The 18,118-nt window shown below is 47.7% G+C and overlaps 6 protein-coding genes across 6 annotated transcripts; 1 reads left to right on the top strand and 5 right to left on the bottom strand.

The window, feature by feature from the left end:
• Positions 1-103: 103 nt before the first annotated feature.
• Positions 104-5,096, top strand: BDCG_03576 (2-dehydropantoate 2-reductase). The gene is made up of 3 exons (XM_045419208.1): positions 104-2,175; positions 2,227-3,517; positions 3,589-5,096. The coding sequence occupies exons 2-3, from the start codon at positions 3,313-3,315 to the stop codon at positions 4,413-4,415; spliced, it is 1,032 nt and encodes a 343-aa protein (XP_045275584.1). The 5' UTR covers positions 104-2,175; positions 2,227-3,312; the 3' UTR covers positions 4,416-5,096.
• Positions 773-2,745, bottom strand: BDCG_03577 (ankyrin repeat protein; the record flags this gene model as incomplete). The annotated part of the gene is made up of 3 exons (XM_045419209.1): positions 773-1,884; positions 1,984-2,446; positions 2,605-2,745. The coding sequence occupies 3 exons, from the start codon at positions 2,743-2,745 to the stop codon at positions 773-775; spliced, it is 1,716 nt and encodes a 571-aa protein (XP_045275585.1).
• BDCG_03575 (uncharacterized protein) lies at positions 4,617-7,830 on the bottom strand. Its single transcript, XM_045419207.1, has 2 exons — positions 7,343-7,830; positions 4,617-7,190 (listed from the first exon to the last, which is right to left on the bottom strand). Exons 1-2 carry the CDS (start codon positions 7,456-7,458, stop codon positions 5,222-5,224), a joined length of 2,085 nt encoding a protein of 694 aa, XP_045275583.1. The 5' UTR covers positions 7,459-7,830; the 3' UTR covers positions 4,617-5,221.
• Positions 7,831-7,833: 3 nt separating this feature from the next.
• On the bottom strand, positions 7,834-10,776 carry BDCG_03574 (uncharacterized protein). Its single transcript, XM_045419206.1, has one exon. It carries the CDS (start codon positions 10,038-10,040, stop codon positions 8,754-8,756), a length of 1,287 nt encoding a protein of 428 aa, XP_045275582.1. The 5' UTR covers positions 10,041-10,776; the 3' UTR covers positions 7,834-8,753.
• A 2,687-nt stretch (positions 10,777-13,463) lies between these two features.
• BDCG_03572 (uncharacterized protein) lies at positions 13,464-15,858 on the bottom strand. The gene is made up of 3 exons (XM_045419205.1): positions 15,135-15,858; positions 13,820-15,027; positions 13,464-13,732 (listed from the first exon to the last, which is right to left on the bottom strand). The coding sequence occupies exons 1-3, from the start codon at positions 15,431-15,433 to the stop codon at positions 13,644-13,646; spliced, it is 1,596 nt and encodes a 531-aa protein (XP_045275581.1). The 5' UTR covers positions 15,434-15,858; the 3' UTR covers positions 13,464-13,643.
• Positions 15,859-16,419: 561 nt separating this feature from the next.
• BDCG_03571 (uncharacterized protein) lies at positions 16,420-17,945 on the bottom strand (the record flags this gene model as incomplete). The annotated part of the gene is made up of 3 exons (XM_045419204.1): positions 16,420-16,493; positions 16,572-16,744; positions 16,852-17,945. The coding sequence occupies 3 exons, from the start codon at positions 17,943-17,945 to the stop codon at positions 16,420-16,422; spliced, it is 1,341 nt and encodes a 446-aa protein (XP_045275580.1).
• Positions 17,946-18,118: the final 173 nt, after the last annotated feature.

The raw sequence follows: 18,118 nt of genomic DNA, 5'->3' as shown, positions 1-18,118 counted from the left end.
ATTTATCAGCCTCTTTATCTCTCCGCTCGTTGTTCTTTGTGATTGAGTAGTTACAGACTCCATGGTCCATTTGGATTGTTCAGGGGGAAATATTAGGGAGCAACTTAAATCCGTGGAACCATCCATAAGTTATTTCTTTCCTCCAATCATTCCCCTCTGCTGGTCCACGGGTGGTGGTGGCTTTAACCCAATAATTATTAATGAAGATCTCTGGATGCTATTGTTTGCAAAAAAATATATAAAATAAAAAGCCCTCCCCAGCAAGCAGTTACGCAACCCCATGTTTTTGTTTCAAGTTGAAACCTGTCGATTGATGGAGCTAAATGTAGAAAACTCCTCCCTATCCCGTATGGCCTGACCTGCGCCTATTTTGTTTCTGGAAATCGATTAATGAGGCTAGTATTTTTGTTGGCCGGGAAAAGAGTCGAGAGCGATGGCAAAATGAGAACCGTTCATGGACGAGTGGCCACCTGGCTGAAAAATATTCTCCGCTTATGATCATACATCTTAGGTAAAAGATGTAAAGCATAAATATACATAGAAAAATTAAAAAACGATAACGAAATCAGACAGCAGAAACAAACAAGAGCAGAAGAGGAAAGGAGAAGCAATACTAACTCCTTCTCGGGTGGTAGATCTAGAAAGACTATTTTCTGCAGTCGCAATCGAATATCTCCTGGAGGACGGCAGAAGTTAAAGCGGATTGATGAATCTCGAGAAAAGGATCCAGCAACAGAAAACGGTTCTGCTAGGCCAGAGTGGTTTTACATTTCTATATCCCATCGTACTGCGGCCGTTGAATGTTTCTCAGAACACTCCGATCCGCTCCAGCCTTTAGCAATAACTCCATAGCACCTTTCACGCCGATTGAGAACGGCGGATGCCAACCCAACTGTATCTTTAGCGTCCGTTCCTCTCTCGCGAGATGCTCCAGTAAAAGAGTCGCGACGTGAGGACAGCCTCTCTGCGGCGCTTCCTGGCATGCCTCCGGGGTGATCTCGGCACCATGGTCAAACAATAGCTGAATGATGGGTAGATCCCTGCAGCTAACTGCTCGGCTCAACGGCGTTCTTCCAGATCTATCAGCGTAGTTTACTTTTGCCCCCCTGTCGATAAGGTCCTTTATTCTGTCGAGAGAGCAACACTCAACAGCAACGGCCAGTGGCTGTACAACCCTTTCAGGGGTGTTGACAGGCGAGCCGCTGTCAAGAAGCAACTCTATGATGTCCTCATTGTCGTTACTCAACGCAAGGGCCAGCTTCGAAGGAGAAGAATGGCTATTTGCATCTTCCTCATCAGGGTCCTCTCCACTGGCCAGTAGCAGTTTCAACAGTGTAATGTTGTTTGAATCTATGGCGTAAGCAAAGGCTCCCTTCCTAAAGTCCCGAATAATAGCTTGCGAAACCCTAGCTCCTAACAGAATGAGCTGCTCCACGGAGATAAGATCATTGGAAAATATGGCCTGGGCTAGCGGTGTCATCAGATCTTCGTCGTCTTCCTCGTCGAGACCACCTAAAAAGTGGGCATTAAGTAGTTGAAGCATTTCCGCTCTGTTTGGTTTGCCACTGGTAACTGCATAATGATAAACTGTCGACATTACCAACTTGCTCCCGTGCTGATGAGCACCGTTCTCTAAAAGTACATTTATGCAGGACATATATCCTCGAACAATCGCAACTCCGAGAAGCTTATGTAAACCATAAGTAAATTCGAACCTGGAGTCGACAGCCCTGTTTACATGTTCGTCATCCTTGTTTGTGGACTGCCACTCTGCAATTTGACACTGGATAGATTTGAGGGCAATTGACTCGGTAGCAGAGCTGAGAAGGCACTCGGCGGAGTGGTATTTGACCAAGAGACGTCCAATTTCAACGTTCCATAGCCCTAGGACAATGTTAGACTGAGAGATCCATAGACCCACCATGAAATAGCGACTGTGAGGGGCTTGATTCAGGCGCGGATTGTTAAAGCCATGATACCTACGGCAAACAAGAAGATATTGACTAATACCCTTCAAGGACTCAAAAAGGCCATTGCAAAATGTAGGGAGCAACTTGCTGAGGATGAGAACTTGGATCTCATGCGGCAATGTATTCCAATTCGACTCCATCAAGGCGCTGAGCATCGACGAGCGGTGATGAAAAGGATCTGCACGCGTTAACCACCATACAAAAGGTTCGTTTCGGAATGCAAGTTTGATGGAGTAGGGATTGACAAGGTATGCAGACTGTATGCAAATACACTCCGTACTCTTTGCCAAAAAGAAGAGTTTGGGGTTGAGCAACGCGTAGACGAAGTAGAAGCGCGAACAACACCATAGAGTCACGTGTTCAGGGGAGCCCTGGAGCTGCTTCCTCCATATTGCTCCTGCGGGCAATACCACGGTCAATAAAAGCATCATCAAGCTCCTGTCATCGGTCTGGTTAACCCGGCTTGGGAGAAAGTGCTGGAAAAAGCTTGGATGACTACATCGGTCTTCTTTCTGATCGTCAGGACTGGATTGGATGCAGCGCTCTCGGGTTGGTTCAGGAGGCGACACTGCAGCATGTCAGGAACAAATTATTACACGCAGGATGCATGCCGGTCATCCTAATGCTTTGTTACACTCTCAATGCCGTCGTCTGCAGCCTTGCAAGTGAAAGACAACTTGATACACCGCGTCAGGGCACACAGCTCGTGGGCTTGGGAGAAGAATATTGACAAAACTTGGGATTGTTTCTTATCATTTTCGTTGCCTTCCGGCATGCTGATATGAAACTGTAGTTAGTAAATATCAATGAACTTGGCCGTGCGCTGAGTCGCGAATCCGGGCAACTTCGCGCTCTGGTTGCACCCTGTCACCCGGAACGAAAGGGCGCTGAAATTGGGATACTGGCAAACTTTGCGGTTGCCACTGATTAAGTGCTCCCGGCCGATTCCGCTGTCTCGAGGAAAGGTATAGATTACACGTCGCTATTATTGGGAATTCGTTAACATCTTATGTTGGATTCGATCTGATAGGAAGAAGTCTGGGGATGACTAACTCTGGTTTCGTTATTCCATACTCATTTACCTTCTTCCCCCTTACTCACTTTGAACTTCGTAAAATCGGCTGACATTCGGTTAAATAACCGCCATGAATGAGTTTAAATTGTGGGGGGGGATCCACCACCAACCCGCAGAACAACTTCCAAGTTGATACGCTGACTGAACCAGCTCCGTTTCCCGACGTCACGTCTTTGCACTGTCCGTTGAAAAGCAACCAAGATTAGTTAATTTCTGCGACCTCTCCAACCAGCTCATAGAGAACACGGACTGAACGAATCCCTCACCATGGCATCTTCCAGCAGTATCACCATCCATGTTCTAGTCGTGGGTACCGGCGGAGTGGGGACAATGGCATGCGTGGCCCTCGAAAGATCTGGGCGCGCAAAAGTCACAGCAGTCCTACGGTCCAACTACAGTCACGTCCAAGAGAATGGCTTCACAATTGATTCGATCGACCATGGGAAGTTGACATCATGGCGGCCCAGCGCAAGTACGAGTTCTACCTAGATGAATCAACGCAGAAGTAGGAAAAACGAGCTGTTCACTAATGTAGCGAGATAGTTGTAAATGCGGTACCCAAAGCTGACCCAGCTCATCCATTCGACTATGTTGTTGTTACGATGAAAAATATCCCTGAAACATGCAACATTCCAGAAACAATCCGGTCAGCAGTGACACCAGGACATACCGCTATTGTCCTAATCCAAAATGGAATTAACATCGAGCCGGAGTTTATCAAGGAGTTTCCCAACTGTGTGTTGCTCTCAGGTGCTAGTTACATAGGTGCTCATCAGCGAGATGGCCATGTCATCCACGACGACCACGATCGCATGGACCTAGGAGCCTTCCGCAATCCATCCCTGGACCCTTCAATCGAACAAGCAAAGCTCAAGGAGTTCGCCACTGTTTATACAGCCAGCAATGCGGTCGATATCAACAGAGTCGACGACATCGTGCTGTACCGATGGCGAAAGCTGTTGTGGAATGGCACCTTCAATCCACTGTGTGCCATTACCCAGCTAGACAGTGCGGCGATCAGGAAATTCGGGGGCGATTACAGCTTAATCCGGCCTGCCATGGCGGAAATAGTAGCAATCGCCCGTGCTGATGGCTATGAACTTGGAAACAATGTTATCAACGAGATGATTGAGGCGACGCCGCTTGAGCTCTCGTTCCGACCAAGCATGCTCGTTGACGTGGATAAAGGGAATCCGGTTGAGGTGGAAGCAATATTAGGTAACGCTTTACGGATCGCGAGGGGTAAAGGTGTCCAAACACCAGTCTTGGACAATACCTATCGCTTCCTAAAATTGATACAGGCCCGACTTTTGGAAGCGCGTGGGTTGATTACTACACCTAATGAATTACCTACCCATGATTTCATATAGGAAGCACTAGTATATGGTTTGCATGTTAGAGCTACCTAGGGAGTAGATGAATGGTAAATCCGTATTATAACTTCTCTGTAACAATTCATATTGCCTCGGCTCTCAAGCATGCTTCAATCCCTCTCTGGGGCCCCATGATCAAGAAGAACAGATCCAGTGAATCATCAGACATGGTTACTGCGCTCAACAACCTCCAAGAACAGAATGCTCTCTCCCCGACCTAGGCCCACAACAAGATCAGGCAGTGAGATGGACTGGACTCAAATCGCTACCTCTCAGCTCCCCATGTCACACAGGTCAGAGATATCACCTCAGTGAGACTCTCTGTCACATTCTTCAAATCAACGACTGCATTCTTCAGAGACTCTTCAGAAAACAGAGCTAGTACTGATAACACTGACAACAACAGATATATAATGAAGAGATAGTTCTTCTTCTCCTTATGAATGATTCAGATGAACTGCTGAAAGTTCAAGAATAAAATCATGTATCATTTCTTATTCAAGATTATGAAAAATCATATATATGTTAGAAAAAGCACCTCAAATGTATCAAATCTTGAACACATCAAATCCATCCGTCCATCCATCCATTCATATCTGCTCAATCTATGAATTCATCCTGTAAAGTAGCATTTAAATGCCTAGTTCAGAACGACCACTAAATACGTATACTAATGATAATAATTTTTCAAGTAAAAAGAAAATCCGAATCCGAATCCATCTCATCCCAGGAAAACCAGTAAAACCAGGAAAAATAAATAAATAAATAAATAAGATAAAAAAAAGATAAACCCCTCCCCCCTTCTATCCCCCACCAACCCCCTCCAACAAAAACACAAACGTCGCCTTCCTCCCCTGCACATGCGTCAGGTACGCATCCAACTCATGATCCTCATCAATCACATACACAACATCCCGCTCCGTTCCTTCGATCCTCGCAATCCGCGCATCCTTGAATCGGTTCGTCACTACGCTTCGCAACTCCGCCATTGTCCGCGTCGATAGCTTGTCAACCCAGGTCTTGGCGTTCTGGTGGACCTGCGACTGGGGGTGGATGCGGAGGTAGATGGGCACGGGGAGGAAGGGGGAGTGGAGCATTGGGTCGACGTAGTTGAATGATTGTTGCTGCTGTTGCTGCTGCTGCTGCTGCTGTTGCTGCTGCTGCTGCTGCTGCTGCTGCTGCTGCTGTTGTTGTTGTTGTCGCTGTTCTTGTTGGTGGTTGTTGGGGTGGTGCGTTTGGGGGTTATTGTGGTCGTGATGATTTTGATTTTGGGGGTGTTCGGGTTGAAGCGGTTGGGGATGGTCTTGAGGGTGGTCTTGATGATGATGGTTGTGATGGTGATGATGCCTGTTCGCGGTTAGAGCGAAGGAAGGGTCGTTGGCGGCTTGGAGGAGCGAAGGGTCTATTTGTAGATCTGGGAGGTCCCCAGACATCATGGGCGCGCTGGCGAGGGCCTGAGAGGCGAGCGTACTGATGCCGTTGCGGATGATCGCCGGCGGTCGAGTGTAAGCAGAGCTAGTGCTGCTTTGGGCGCGTTGGGCGGTATTGCTCCCGTTGTTGGAAGTGGACGTAGAGGACCTCTTGCGGGACGGATCACGCTTGGAGATTTCATCTCTCAGCCTCTTGTTCACGTCCCTGCAGAGTATCTCGATGGCCTTGACCTTTATAGCGTGGTTCGGATCGGCTTCCCCAGCGGCGAGGATCCGCTGGAGTAGCTCGGAGCCCTTGATCCACCTCTCTTTAAGCTCGTTCCAATGTTCATCGCCAGCTTCCAGCTTGCTCGTGAAATGATCCGCCTTGAGGGTCTGGTAAAACGCATTCCGTATCTGCCTGCTCTCCTCAGGGTTGATCCCCAACGCATTCTTAGCCTCCGCAATAGTCATCCTCCGCTGCAATGTCCGCATGCGCTTCGTGACATCCGTACACACGACATCCAATGCCAACGCCTTGGCCTCAATCTGGCCCGAATTAGGCCAGAAGACACTCCGCAGGTGTGGAGATTCATCAATCAACCGATTCTTCGCTGCCTGCCACTTCTCCGGCCCGGCAATCGTCTTCTTAATAAACCCAGCCTCCTCGCAAATACGCTGGAAATGATCCCGAAGCTGCCGATACATCTCATTATCCAAGCTCAGATACTGCTTGCTCTCATCAATCGTCGTCTCGGAGGGGAACCGCGGCGGCCCCGGCGGATCTGCAGGTAGGCCCGCCCACCCTCTCGTTCTCCGCCGTCTTTTCCGCGTTGCCCATCTCTCCTCGCTCTCCGCCTGCAAACGCTCCAACCTCGCCTTCCTCTTTGCCAGCACCTCCGGCGACAACCTAGGCGACGGCGGACGCTGTTGAGCTACGTCCCCTCCAGGATCCGTTACGATCGGTTGGCCCCCCGCAGCCTCCATATTCCCGTCCGGCCTATAAGTTTCCTGCTGGAGCGCCAGCAGACCCTCATCACCGCTCAGCGTCGCCGCTGGGGCCGTCGACGCAGCAATACCTGTAGCGGCAGCCGTAGCCGTAGAAGCTGTCGCGGCCATTGTCGACTGGGCTTTCATCCCATTAGGGACGCGCAACAGCCATCGATTCTTCGCACGGACTCGCATCAGCTCCCGCTCCTTGATCTCATACCCTTCTTCGTTGAGGATGCGGAGCATGTCCCGCTGGCTGGTGTTTCGCTCCCAGAGCTCCTTGATGCGAGCGACGAGGCGTGCATTTTTATGAGCGGGGTTTTGCTTCGAGGGGAATCCCCATCGTTTGAACTGGGTTTGGAAGGCTCGTTTACTATGGTGTAGAATAAGGCCCGATTGGGGCATGCTCGGTTACTTCCTGATGCGGTAGAGAGGGGATGTATGCGATTTGTTGTATAAAATAAAGGAAAATGTATAATGATAATAGGAACGTTCTGGATGCGAAGCCGGATATATACAACTCACCTTGGCGCAAACTGATAGCACACCTTCATATACTCCATAATCTCCTCGAGCGCCTTCTTATCCTCGATATACATCTTATAGCAGATGTCGCGTTTACCATCCCAGTCGTATACCATCTTTACCTCCTTTTTTTTTTTTTTTAATTTTCGTCTTTTTCCCTTGTCTTACATATAAGATTCAAGAATGTAATTTTAGGAATTCGACTTTCACCCCCTCCCCTCCTACACGTGCGTGCAAGCTGTTCGTTGCAAGCTGTCCTGATATCGTTTTGCCTGGTATGGTATGGAACTAGTTCGCTGGTTTGAATGGCCGATGCGAGATCTGGTGTCGTGTGGGCTGCCGTAGGACAGGAGGGAAAAATGAGGTTGGCGGTTGTTGCGATCTACCGTACTCCGTAGTGTGGGACAGAGCCGCCCGTGGGTGGGATTATATAAGCCAGCCAGATCTGGGGGTGTGTGCGTGCCAAGACCTGGACCTGGAGAGATGTGATCGATTCGATTTACAGGCGTACTGTCAAAAACGTCAACGGAATACTCCGTCTGTTTTTTTTTTTTTTTTTTTTTTTTTTTTTTTTTTTTTTTTTTTGGTCAACCAGTCTGGATTGCAATGCTACCTGAAAAGACTCACTCAAGCTTTCAAGAAACCCTAGGATATTCTCGTCAGGTAGTTAAACTAAAACTGTGTACACGCCGATGAAAATGAGTGGAAGCTGGCCAACCCGTCTTTTCAAGCAACGGAATAAAAAAATGAAAAATGAAAAATGAAAAAGAAAAGAAAATAAACGAGAAAGACGATAGTGATGCTGCTGTTTCCCATCCTTTGATTCAGTCAAAACGCCCAAAAAAACCCATGTAGCCATCACAGGAAAAACAACCAAGCATGCCGGCGTATAATGATAAAATAAAATAAATAAAAATAAAAGAGACTCAGTTGGAGGTATCCCGTGAAAAATTTCCTCCGGAGAATGAAAATGAGATGCGGAGAGGAAATAGATGCAAAAGCCTGACAGCAGAAGGAAATGAAGGAACCTGCCCATCCTTGCACGAAATAAAAACGCCTTACCCGTTAAAGATCCAGAACAAGAACGCCATACCAAACTGTTCACAGGTAGACCGTGCACAACTTCGACTTTGTTCGCCCCTGTGCACGAAAATAGGGACTTTATATAGAACGCATATAGTCATTGCCCTTGGTCACGGATCCCGCCGAAGTTCGCAATATAAAAACAGAAGCCAAAAAATATAACACACGAAACAGAGAGAGAGAGAGACAGAGTGCGGGAGAGAGAGAGCGAAAGAGAACGCTAACTCACTTCGTCATGGTCGTTATAGATATACGTGGCGATAAATCTCATGGTAGTAATAAAGACGAATAAAGAACCCAAAAAAAGAAAAAGAAAAAAAAAAAAAAATCAAGACTTCCTCTTCACGCTCAACTTCCTGCCCATTTTGAAAAGCTTTGTCCGCAGCCAGGTAATGAATAGAACCCAAGCGCTCTTCGGGCTCTCAAATGTGCGACTGCGGTTACCATGCGTATAGTCATAGTCACCAATCGCATCACCGCGCTTCTCATTGATTGACTTGCGACCGGAACCGCGGCCTTCGGAGGAATTTCTCTTGTCATTGGAGCGTCTACGGAGGGAAGCTGCGGTGGACAGTGAATTTAATTGCTGCTCCTTTTTCTCCTGTCGTCGGAGTTCACGATTCTGGGCTTTCATGCTTTGCTTCTCCAGCTTGCGCTGTTTGGCCGCCTCTTTGTCCTCAAACGCTTGTCGGGCAGCCTCGACGGCAGCCGCTCTAGCTGCCGGGTCCGTATTGGTACGGGTCCTTGAGCGGAAGGTAAATTCAAGAGAGTTTCTTGAAAGGGGTGAAGGAGTTTCATAGCTCCCTCGGGCATGGTTTGCTAGGACTGGGGCGGAGATATTTGTAAATGAGGTAGTGTTGATCTGATATGGCTGTGTCTCCGATGCTGGCGCGAAATCCCGACTGACGGACGTTGTGTCATCCAAGTCCGTGCTGAACTGGCCGGCGTCTGTAGACTGTTCACTCTCAAGGACGGAATTTTGATAGGACTGACTTATAGGCGGAGTATAGGGCCGTGGAGTCAGGCGCATGGGATGAACATATTGAGATCCTGGTTTATGTGTGGTAGACGAAGTTGTGGCAGAAAATTGCGATGTCCCACTTGTAGATCTATTGTGGGAGGTCCGCCCAGTTCTCCGGGACGAAGCAATGTCAGCGTACCTCCGATCGCGGTCAAGATTCGTATAGATTCCTAGTCCTTCATTTTCAAGGGCAGATCGATCAAGGTCGATGGATGTCGAGTCGTTATGGTTAGATCTCTTGAGATGCGATCTGATCGTCCCCTTTGGCTTGGTTGATCGATCACTTCGCGGCCCACGGAACGGCATGGTTGTGGAGTTGTCGTGTATCCAGGTCTGTTTCGATGATGGTTGCGAAGGTAGAATGGTAGTGTTGGCTAGTGAAGCGGAGCGCTTGTCGTGCACTGATGGGAAAGGTTGCGAGTCTTCCGAACCGTCAAGTCTAGATGGCGAGCTTGTTGAGCGTGGAGAGGAGCGGTTTGTTCGTGCACTTACGAAGCGCGTAGCTCTTATGGCAGCTCTAGCATCGTCGTCTTTATATCCAAAATGTTGGTGGGGAGGGCTCAAAGAGGTCTTTTTTAGCTTGGGAGGAGCCATTTTGCTGGTGGGTTGGTTCTGTGAAATATAAGAATAATTCTAGTAAGGTTTATACCTCCGGGCATATGCTTTCTAGTGGGTCATCTATGATGTATCGAACTCAAGTTAATATACCTTGAGTATGCCGATACAAGAAGGAGAGCTTTTAGGGTTAAGGTTGTTTTGTGTATGACCCTACCCGCACGGGTGAACCGTGGTGTTCGGCGGGTCCGGGGTTGCAACCTTCAAAGGGATTCAAGAGAGCGTTTGCCAAAACCGGTGAAGGGAGATATCCGGATAGAAAGGGAATCCCGATTCAAGGATATGTTATATTGGGGACTTTTGGGGCGGTTGCTTTGGCCGCAGAGTTTCAAGAGAAGCAGTAGCCGTCGTCGTCGTCGTCGTCGTCGTCGTCGTCGGCTAAAAGCTTAAAGTTTGAAGGAGCAAAACCAAGCAGAAGCAGCAGATTCATCCATACTGCTGGTTGCCGTAATAATAAACATGTATCGACATAAGAGACGAAGCGAAGTGACGCGGGAGCCACCTAAACCACGTCAAGCTGAAAGCTGGTGGAGAGAGGAGGAGGAGGAGAGAAAGATTGGTGTTGAGATGTTGAGATGTTGAGAAGTTGGCAAAGCCGCAGCCGGCAGCGCAGCGGCGAGCGCAGTTGCACCGTATGTATCGTATCTGGTACTGTAACTACTGCCCATACAAAATACAAGTATACGCGATGTTTGTTGCGCGGTGTGTATTTGTCGTATCGCTGATTCGCTGCCTCCCCGGTGTTTCAGTAAGCTGGTTACCGCCCCGGTACCGATAACGCCGCTAGTGGCTTGGGGACTTGGCGTGTTGGTGACGTTCTGATTAGCTCAGCTGGCATCTGTCAGCAACTTTCAAGCAGCCAGCGATTTTGGTCTGGATCAGAGTTTGGAAGCGAAAAATCAAATATCATCATCTGGCTATGCGTAAGTTCTAATCGTGGAAGTGGGAGGAAGATAAGCTCCAGCATTATCGATACGCGAGCTGCAATCTTGGAACGTTCAGACCTCTAGGGAGCTACGGAGTATACAAAGTTTCAAATGAAGCTACGATAAGCTTCAGTCCCGCACACACAAACAACAAACATATAATAATAGCTCTATGCTCTTGTTTTATTTCGCAATGTGTTGTTGTTTCAGACCCCGCCTTTTTCCCACATCTTCAAAAATCTTTTTTTTTTTTTCTTTTTAAACAGTTAATCCGTACAGTCGACGTTGGTATCAGACCCCGCATTACTAGATATTCCATTGCCTCCTCCATCGCCATCGACCTCCGTGTTCACGGAAAATAACCATAAAATGGATAACTTTACAGCCAAACAATACCGCTGCGGAATGTTAATGTCACAGCTGGCACTTTGATGGTAATAACTCTGCAGCCCATCCAAATGTTGAAAAGCGGCTCAACTGCTGTCCAAGTGCATGGCCCCATGTGAACAAGCCACCTGAGACACCTATAGCCAGGTGTCTGACACAGTTTCTGCCCAGCAGCAGCATATTATTATTATTATTATTTATTTATTTATACTTACGCGGAGAGTCCCAGGCAAGTGCGTTTCTGCGGACCTGTCCCGAACACGCCTCCCCTCGTACTCAAAAATCAATCATGGCTGAAAACTCCGCCAAATACCTTCTTCTGTAGCTTTTACTGGGCTGGGTGATTTTGCAGGCAAAACAACCCGAGCCAGTGGTGTTGGCCGCCCTAAAAACCAGCAGGTAGTTAGTTATTACTGTACATGTACATGTACATGTACATACTTATACTTATTTCAACAAGTGGATTCCACATTCTTTTACACACGCAGGGATTTGATGAATCTCTTCCAACGGATGGCTGCGGAAAACTGATTTTATCCTCTGCAAAATAGATGTTCTCAGTGGCCATGGATTTAACAACAAACAAGCAGGCACAAAATGTGACAGCGAAAAAAGCGCACAGCCACGGAGAGAGAAACAGGGCTGCTTGGAAGTTTGCATGTATGGAGTAGATAGCATCAACATGTGGCGATGGCGGTCCACACGTCGCCGGGATACGCAAGTAGAGGAGGAATATTAATAATAATGGCTACAAGAGTATGGAGCATGGACAGGCTGTAATCCTTAATAATTCGTTTTTCGTATGCAACTCCTCGATGCAACGAAGAAACCCTTACGATCTATCCTCTCCAGCCTTCTCAGCCACATCTAACTTAACTACTCCGCACATATATGTGCATTATTGCAATGATGCCAACACCTATTTTATGTCGGTTTCAGCCCCTCGCCTCAACCAAAGAATTGCAAAAATAAAAAAACGGCATCGATCCAGGTTCCACCTCAGTCCCGGGGGTGGCATCATTATTCCATAAATTTTTGTATACGTCGGTTATAATAATAGTTAATGCAGCTGGCATGCCATGCCTGCCACTTTCCATAAGTAAAAAGCAAATCACGTCATCCCCGCCACCAAACCCTCAAGTTGTGTTCCCATTCCAAGCTTCACTCTCCCCTTCTTCGGGTCTCGTCTCAGCTCTCTTAACCTTCCTACATATTTTTCTCTTTTTTTAGATGCTGACAGCCCATTTTGCCGCATGACGTGAATCCTGGCCGGGGTGACAGGAGAGGGCGATGATGATGAGGGTTGAGCGCGGGGTTCGTTGCATTTCGTTCTTCATCTAGGTAGATAACCAGCCAAAATAGTCCAAGATTCTGGTCTGGGCATTGTTTTGATTTGCTTCATATGCTTGATGATTGGTGGTTGCTTTTTGGTACGAGATTGTTTAAGACATGGGCCTGGTATTAGTTCTAAGAATGACAGGATATGACAGGTCTAGGCTTCTCTGGAGTTGAAGGGGATGTGATGATTCATTGAATACTCCGTACACAGTAATGAGTTGATGAAGATTTGAACATTCAACTCAACTATCACTTTATTAAGATTAAGATTAGTTAGTTAAACTTAGTTAATTGATATAGTTATTAACTAACTTAACAATAATAAGTTTTGACACTTGTCTCTTCCTCATCAAAACCTTTTTCAGGCCGTTTTCTCTATTGATAATTTTATACTTGAAAGTGACCTCCTTGGTTGAATACACTTCCGAGAAAAAAGAATCCCTCAGTTATTAGACACATACACTTTTTATCCCCAAGATCTTGCTTCATTGAATTTTTTTGTAAATATTTTTTTCTCAAAATCACTGGCTATTAGAAGAAAGAGAAATATGTTATAAGCAAGCTTAATCATCAAACTTTATCTCATCGCTTAAGTTACTAAAAATTTCTTTTCACTTGTATCTTGCAGTATGAAACTTGGATAGATTCCCACGAGTGTGCGTGAGGCTGTTCTTCCAGAGCTATCTGTGCCTCTTTATACTTCCTCTATTTGATGGCATATAGCGATAGTGGTTTTCCAAAGAATGAATCCCTTTATTTTAACCTCCCGTTGCAGCACCGTTTTACCTCTCGGAATATGTTCCAATATAAAAAGGCAATATCGATACATGTAAAATAGGCAAATAGGGTATATTGTTTCTTACATTCCACTATATACCAACGTATACTACTAGACATTGCTAATCACAGAGGGATAGTGCTGAGTCCTGTCTTAAAACGAGATCCTAAACACCAAAGCTTGGACATCAAGATCGAAGCCGGATGTATCCGCGTACTTGAATTTTCCAAAGTTAAGATGGCCTATGTTTTAAATTATTAGCACCTCGTGGTAAAAGAAAAAGCAATTCATTTGGAGGGGGGGGGGGGGATGTATGGGAAAAAACAGACCATCTTGGGTGGTATAGTCGTTATCACTGAAACTAATCAAGAAGTACTCCTTCTCTCTCCCCTTTCCATAACCACGACCACAACCCTTCCTAACACAATCCCGCTCATCAACGGGAACCAGAGCTAGACTCTCCCATTTCTCATTCAGCAGCATCTTGTCTTGCTCCCCTCCATTGTGCAAGCCGAACTTCCCCAGCTCTGAATCGAGATTATAATCGATAAATTCGCAATACTCAGCTGGCTCAATCCCGTCATTCAACTCCCCGTCGCTTGACGCAATGGAGCCAGTAGCTGCGTCATATTTCTCCGACTTGATATCTGTCGTGTCGCTTGTTATTGCGAAAATGTCCGCCTGCCGGTAGACAGAGCGAGACTCAGCCTGCCCGTGTCCGGAATCGGAGTCCCGCGATAGAATCAAGAAGTCTCCGCTGGGCAGCATGTGGATTTCCGACTGCGATGCAACAATACGTGACTCCTCCTGGTCCCCTTTAGACCTATCTGGGTACGTTGGGAGCGTGACGACGTACTCGTGCGTGTACTGCGCTTTGTAGCCCGAAATATCATACTCCAGGAGCCGGGCCTGTTTCCGATTTATCTTTTTTGGGCCGCCCTCCTGATTCAAACCTGACTGGATCATGACAAACAGGTTCTTACCGTCTGGCGAGATTGTCAGCGCCTCGAAGCCTTGGTTGTTGTTTCGTCCCGATTCCGTGTCTTTAGGTACGGGCATCTGCTCCGGGCCGTAGATTGGTGGGGAGGCGGCACTGAAGCTGAGACTTCCATTTCGACGCGGGAGATATGCTTCGGGCGGTTGGATTGCTCGGATCATTTTACCCTGACGTGTGAATTGATAGACATACGGTCCGTATTCGTCAGATACCCAGAAAGTTCCATTGCTGCCAAGGGCAAGTCCCTCGGTATCCATACTGATGCGATGTCCGCCTGGTCCTTCGTTGCTGCCGAATCCGTCACCGGTGTATGTTGCTCCCGGCAAGGGCGGAAACCCGGGAAATTCTATGAAGCCGGTGGCATCTGCGTCGAGGCCGGTGGTGGGGGTTCCGTCGGGTCCTGTAAGAAGCACGGTGTCTAGGTGCTTTATTTGGAGATTAGGCTTAGAAGGCCTTTTCACAGATGCTTTATTGTTAGGCTTGAAGGAAAGAGACAGCTTTTGGATACGTGACTGGACGTTTAGAGTCCCATTGGTGTTCCTATGTTATGCATTGTCAGCTAATAATTCATACCGCCATAAGCAGGCCTAACACAATCCATGCCGTGAAGAAAAACAAGAGAAAAAAAAAAATTTAGTCCTTCTCACCATCCACGATCCGGTAACGCCCAAGCGATCCCTTCATATGTGCCATCTTTCCTCCTATGCCAGGAAGAAGGCTCAATAGCCAGGGAGCTACCAATTCCGCCCATGGTATCGCCGTATTTGTCAACGGCATTGGACGGCACGAATCCATATCCCTCTAAGCCATGGTACTTGTAGGTATTGCCTCCGCAGGTTACCTTCTTGACCAAATCTTTATCCTTCCCCCTGTGTGGAGGTCCAGCACTCGCGACACTCAAAAGCGCACATGCACAGGACAGCGATGTAAACAAGATGGACCACATGATGGGCTGGTTAAGCGGTCGCGATGCTCATCTCCCAAAACAAAAGGACTTGAACAGAATAGCTATTTGCGAAGAGCATCCTGGGGTCCTTATGTAGGAGCCATCCCTGAATCCGTGAGCTCATTTCTTTCAGCTCCCTGCTCCTTCAAGCGTGGGGAACCTCTCCACCCCCAGGAATCGAAATTACACCTCTCCAACCCCAGGAATCGAAATTACATTCTCCACGAACTCGCTTGTCAATTTTCTGAAGCTATGACTTGCAGTTAATAAAAATGGGAGGAAGTCATTAGAAAGTAACAGCCAATCCCGCAACGTTACATCTGCCAGTGCAACGATGAACCGGAGCGCCTGGGCTCTGGCCTGTATTAGTCGAGAGGGACCTGGATGTTCTTCCTCCACATCCGATACCCCAGTCCTGTTATTCAAAAAAGGCCCAGTAAGCTGCGAGGCAGAATTTCTTTTGCCATCTCCTCAGGAACCACGCAGTGAAAAGCGCAGAACGTGAGGAGATCGCAGCGGCCAATCGAACCTGGTGCATCTTGGCAATCTTCTAGATAGTTTGGCCCGGTGAGTTGAGTTTGCTAACCTTGTAGGTTTTGCTCCCCTCTGTTCCTGAACAAGAAGCTAGAAGAAGAGATAAAATCCTTTCAGTTTATGAGGGTGATGAGTTTGTGCGATAGTATTGCGGTTTTATAATCGATCATGCAATTACGGTAGTTGTTTCGCGTGTGGCTCCGCGAGGATTGTGGCCCTACAACATTCTACTTTGGCAAAACACAGCGAACAGAAAGTCGTGAACAGAGGAAGAGCGTAAATAACATTATTAACATTTTTCACCCAAATTTTTAAATACTTACCCTGAACAGCTCCGCCTTACTATCGCATTCATTATGTTAATCAATACCTGTGCCCTAAAGGAAAGAAATGCCGTATCCACAAGAAATATCCCAATCTCAATAGATCAAGGCAAGAGAAACTGAAGCAACTCATCCCCAAGTCGTCGTGACATCTGGATAGTTCCTGCTGTCCATGCCCAGATCTTCATAGACAACGTCGTCATCTGTATTGAATACAGAGAGCATTAGTCAACGCAGTGGTCGCATCGACCAGGAAATAATTATATTCGAGCAAGACTCACCCTTGAGAGGAGAAGTTCGGGATTCATCCTGGTGTTCAAGCTTCCCCGCAACCTTGTCAGCCTCTGCTGGATCCTGGTGCTGGCCCCCAATAAGAAGGAATTGCGCATTGGGGAAATCCAGGAATTCGGGTCGTAATGGCACCCAGCGAAGATCATCAAACTCTTCCTGGACGCTGCATGATGTTAGCCATCAAACCTCAACACCCCCTTCCACCACCCCCAACATTGTTTTTTAACATTATATTTTTAACTCCATAGGGGTGGGCCAAGCCGGACTTACTTTTGTGGGTAGTCAGGCCCCTGAGGCAGTGGGGCCGCCTCGGGTCCGCCATACTCTGGGTTCTTTGCACTTGCAATGAAACTACCACGCTCTTGGAGGCCAATGTCCTTCTGAACCTCACCAAGCTCCGACGGAACCGTCAGACGGTATGCAAGGTGCGAAGTGCGATCCTTAGATGTGATCACATAAGCGCCTTCGGCAATGGGAGTTGCGGCGGGAGTATATGTCGTTCCCCGTGTCGCCGTCTCCTTCTCAATCGCAAGGAACGAGTCTCTGATGGTTTTTACTGTGGTGTGCGCTTTCTCCACAAATCCCATAAATCGATCCCGAGTAGACTTAGGAAGTACCTTTTTGGGTAACACAAGCAAGCGACAATTTTGGTTGTCGCCAATCGTGCCTTGACCCAATTTTGCATCGGAGGGAAGCGGTCGAAGGACGATGAAACTCCGTGCCACGTCCCCGACACCCTCTGGCTCCTCGACTCCGACCTTGCCACGGAAGAAGAAATATATAATTCCCTTTTCGAGGACGTTGGATGGGAGCGTTTTACCCTCTTCTCCTGTTTTAACGGCTGTCGGTTCCGGTGCTTTCTCCTTGCCTCCGGGTATAGCAACGTGTTCTTTGTGTGGCTGTTGTTTTCCAGCGTCGCCCTTGTGTTGTTCCGCTTCAGTCGGCTTTTTAACTTCTTCCTTCTGTTCTGATTCTTTCGCTTGGTCCGGTTCTGGCAGTTTCGCTTCCCTTTCTAGTTCCTTAGCTTCAGCATTTGGTTCTGTCTCCTTCGGCGCCTCTTTCTGTTCCGGCCGTTCAGTATACATCTTTTCCGGCTCTTTCGGCTCGTTTAGTCCGCCATTGGTCGCTTCTGCTTCCTCCTTCCGTTCCTCAGTAGGTGGTTCCTCCATACCCTTCTCAAGCTTCCCTTCTCCCAGCTCAGTTGGCTCTTCTTCCTTTTTTTCGCGCTTAGTTTTGGGAATTTCTTCCTGTTCCCTCCCCTTCCGCTTCCCGCCAGCGGTTTTCTTCGTGCCAGCTCTGGCACCTTGGTGCAGCGCTTCATTTGCCTTAACAGCTGCCTGCCGAGTTGATGTTCTGGATGGCATCGCGAAGGAGTTAAAGCTAGTTTAGCTGCGCTGGTTGTGATTTAAAGTACCAATTAGGATGCAAGCGGTGCGAAGTGCTGGGTTAGGTCCCAGTTTTCGCCATTTAATACTGTTGGCAACGGTTTCAGCAACGACTGACGTCATGTACTTGTCAGTGACACTGGGTGACACGC

This window comes from Blastomyces dermatitidis, assembly GCF_000003525.1.
Source record: "Blastomyces dermatitidis ER-3 genomic scaffold supercont1.3, whole genome shotgun sequence".
Classification (NCBI taxonomy): domain Eukaryota; kingdom Fungi; phylum Ascomycota; class Eurotiomycetes; order Onygenales; family Ajellomycetaceae; genus Blastomyces; species Blastomyces dermatitidis.
The sequence above is the reverse complement of the archived record's forward strand: the minus strand, read 5'-3'. Positions and strand labels throughout refer to the sequence as shown.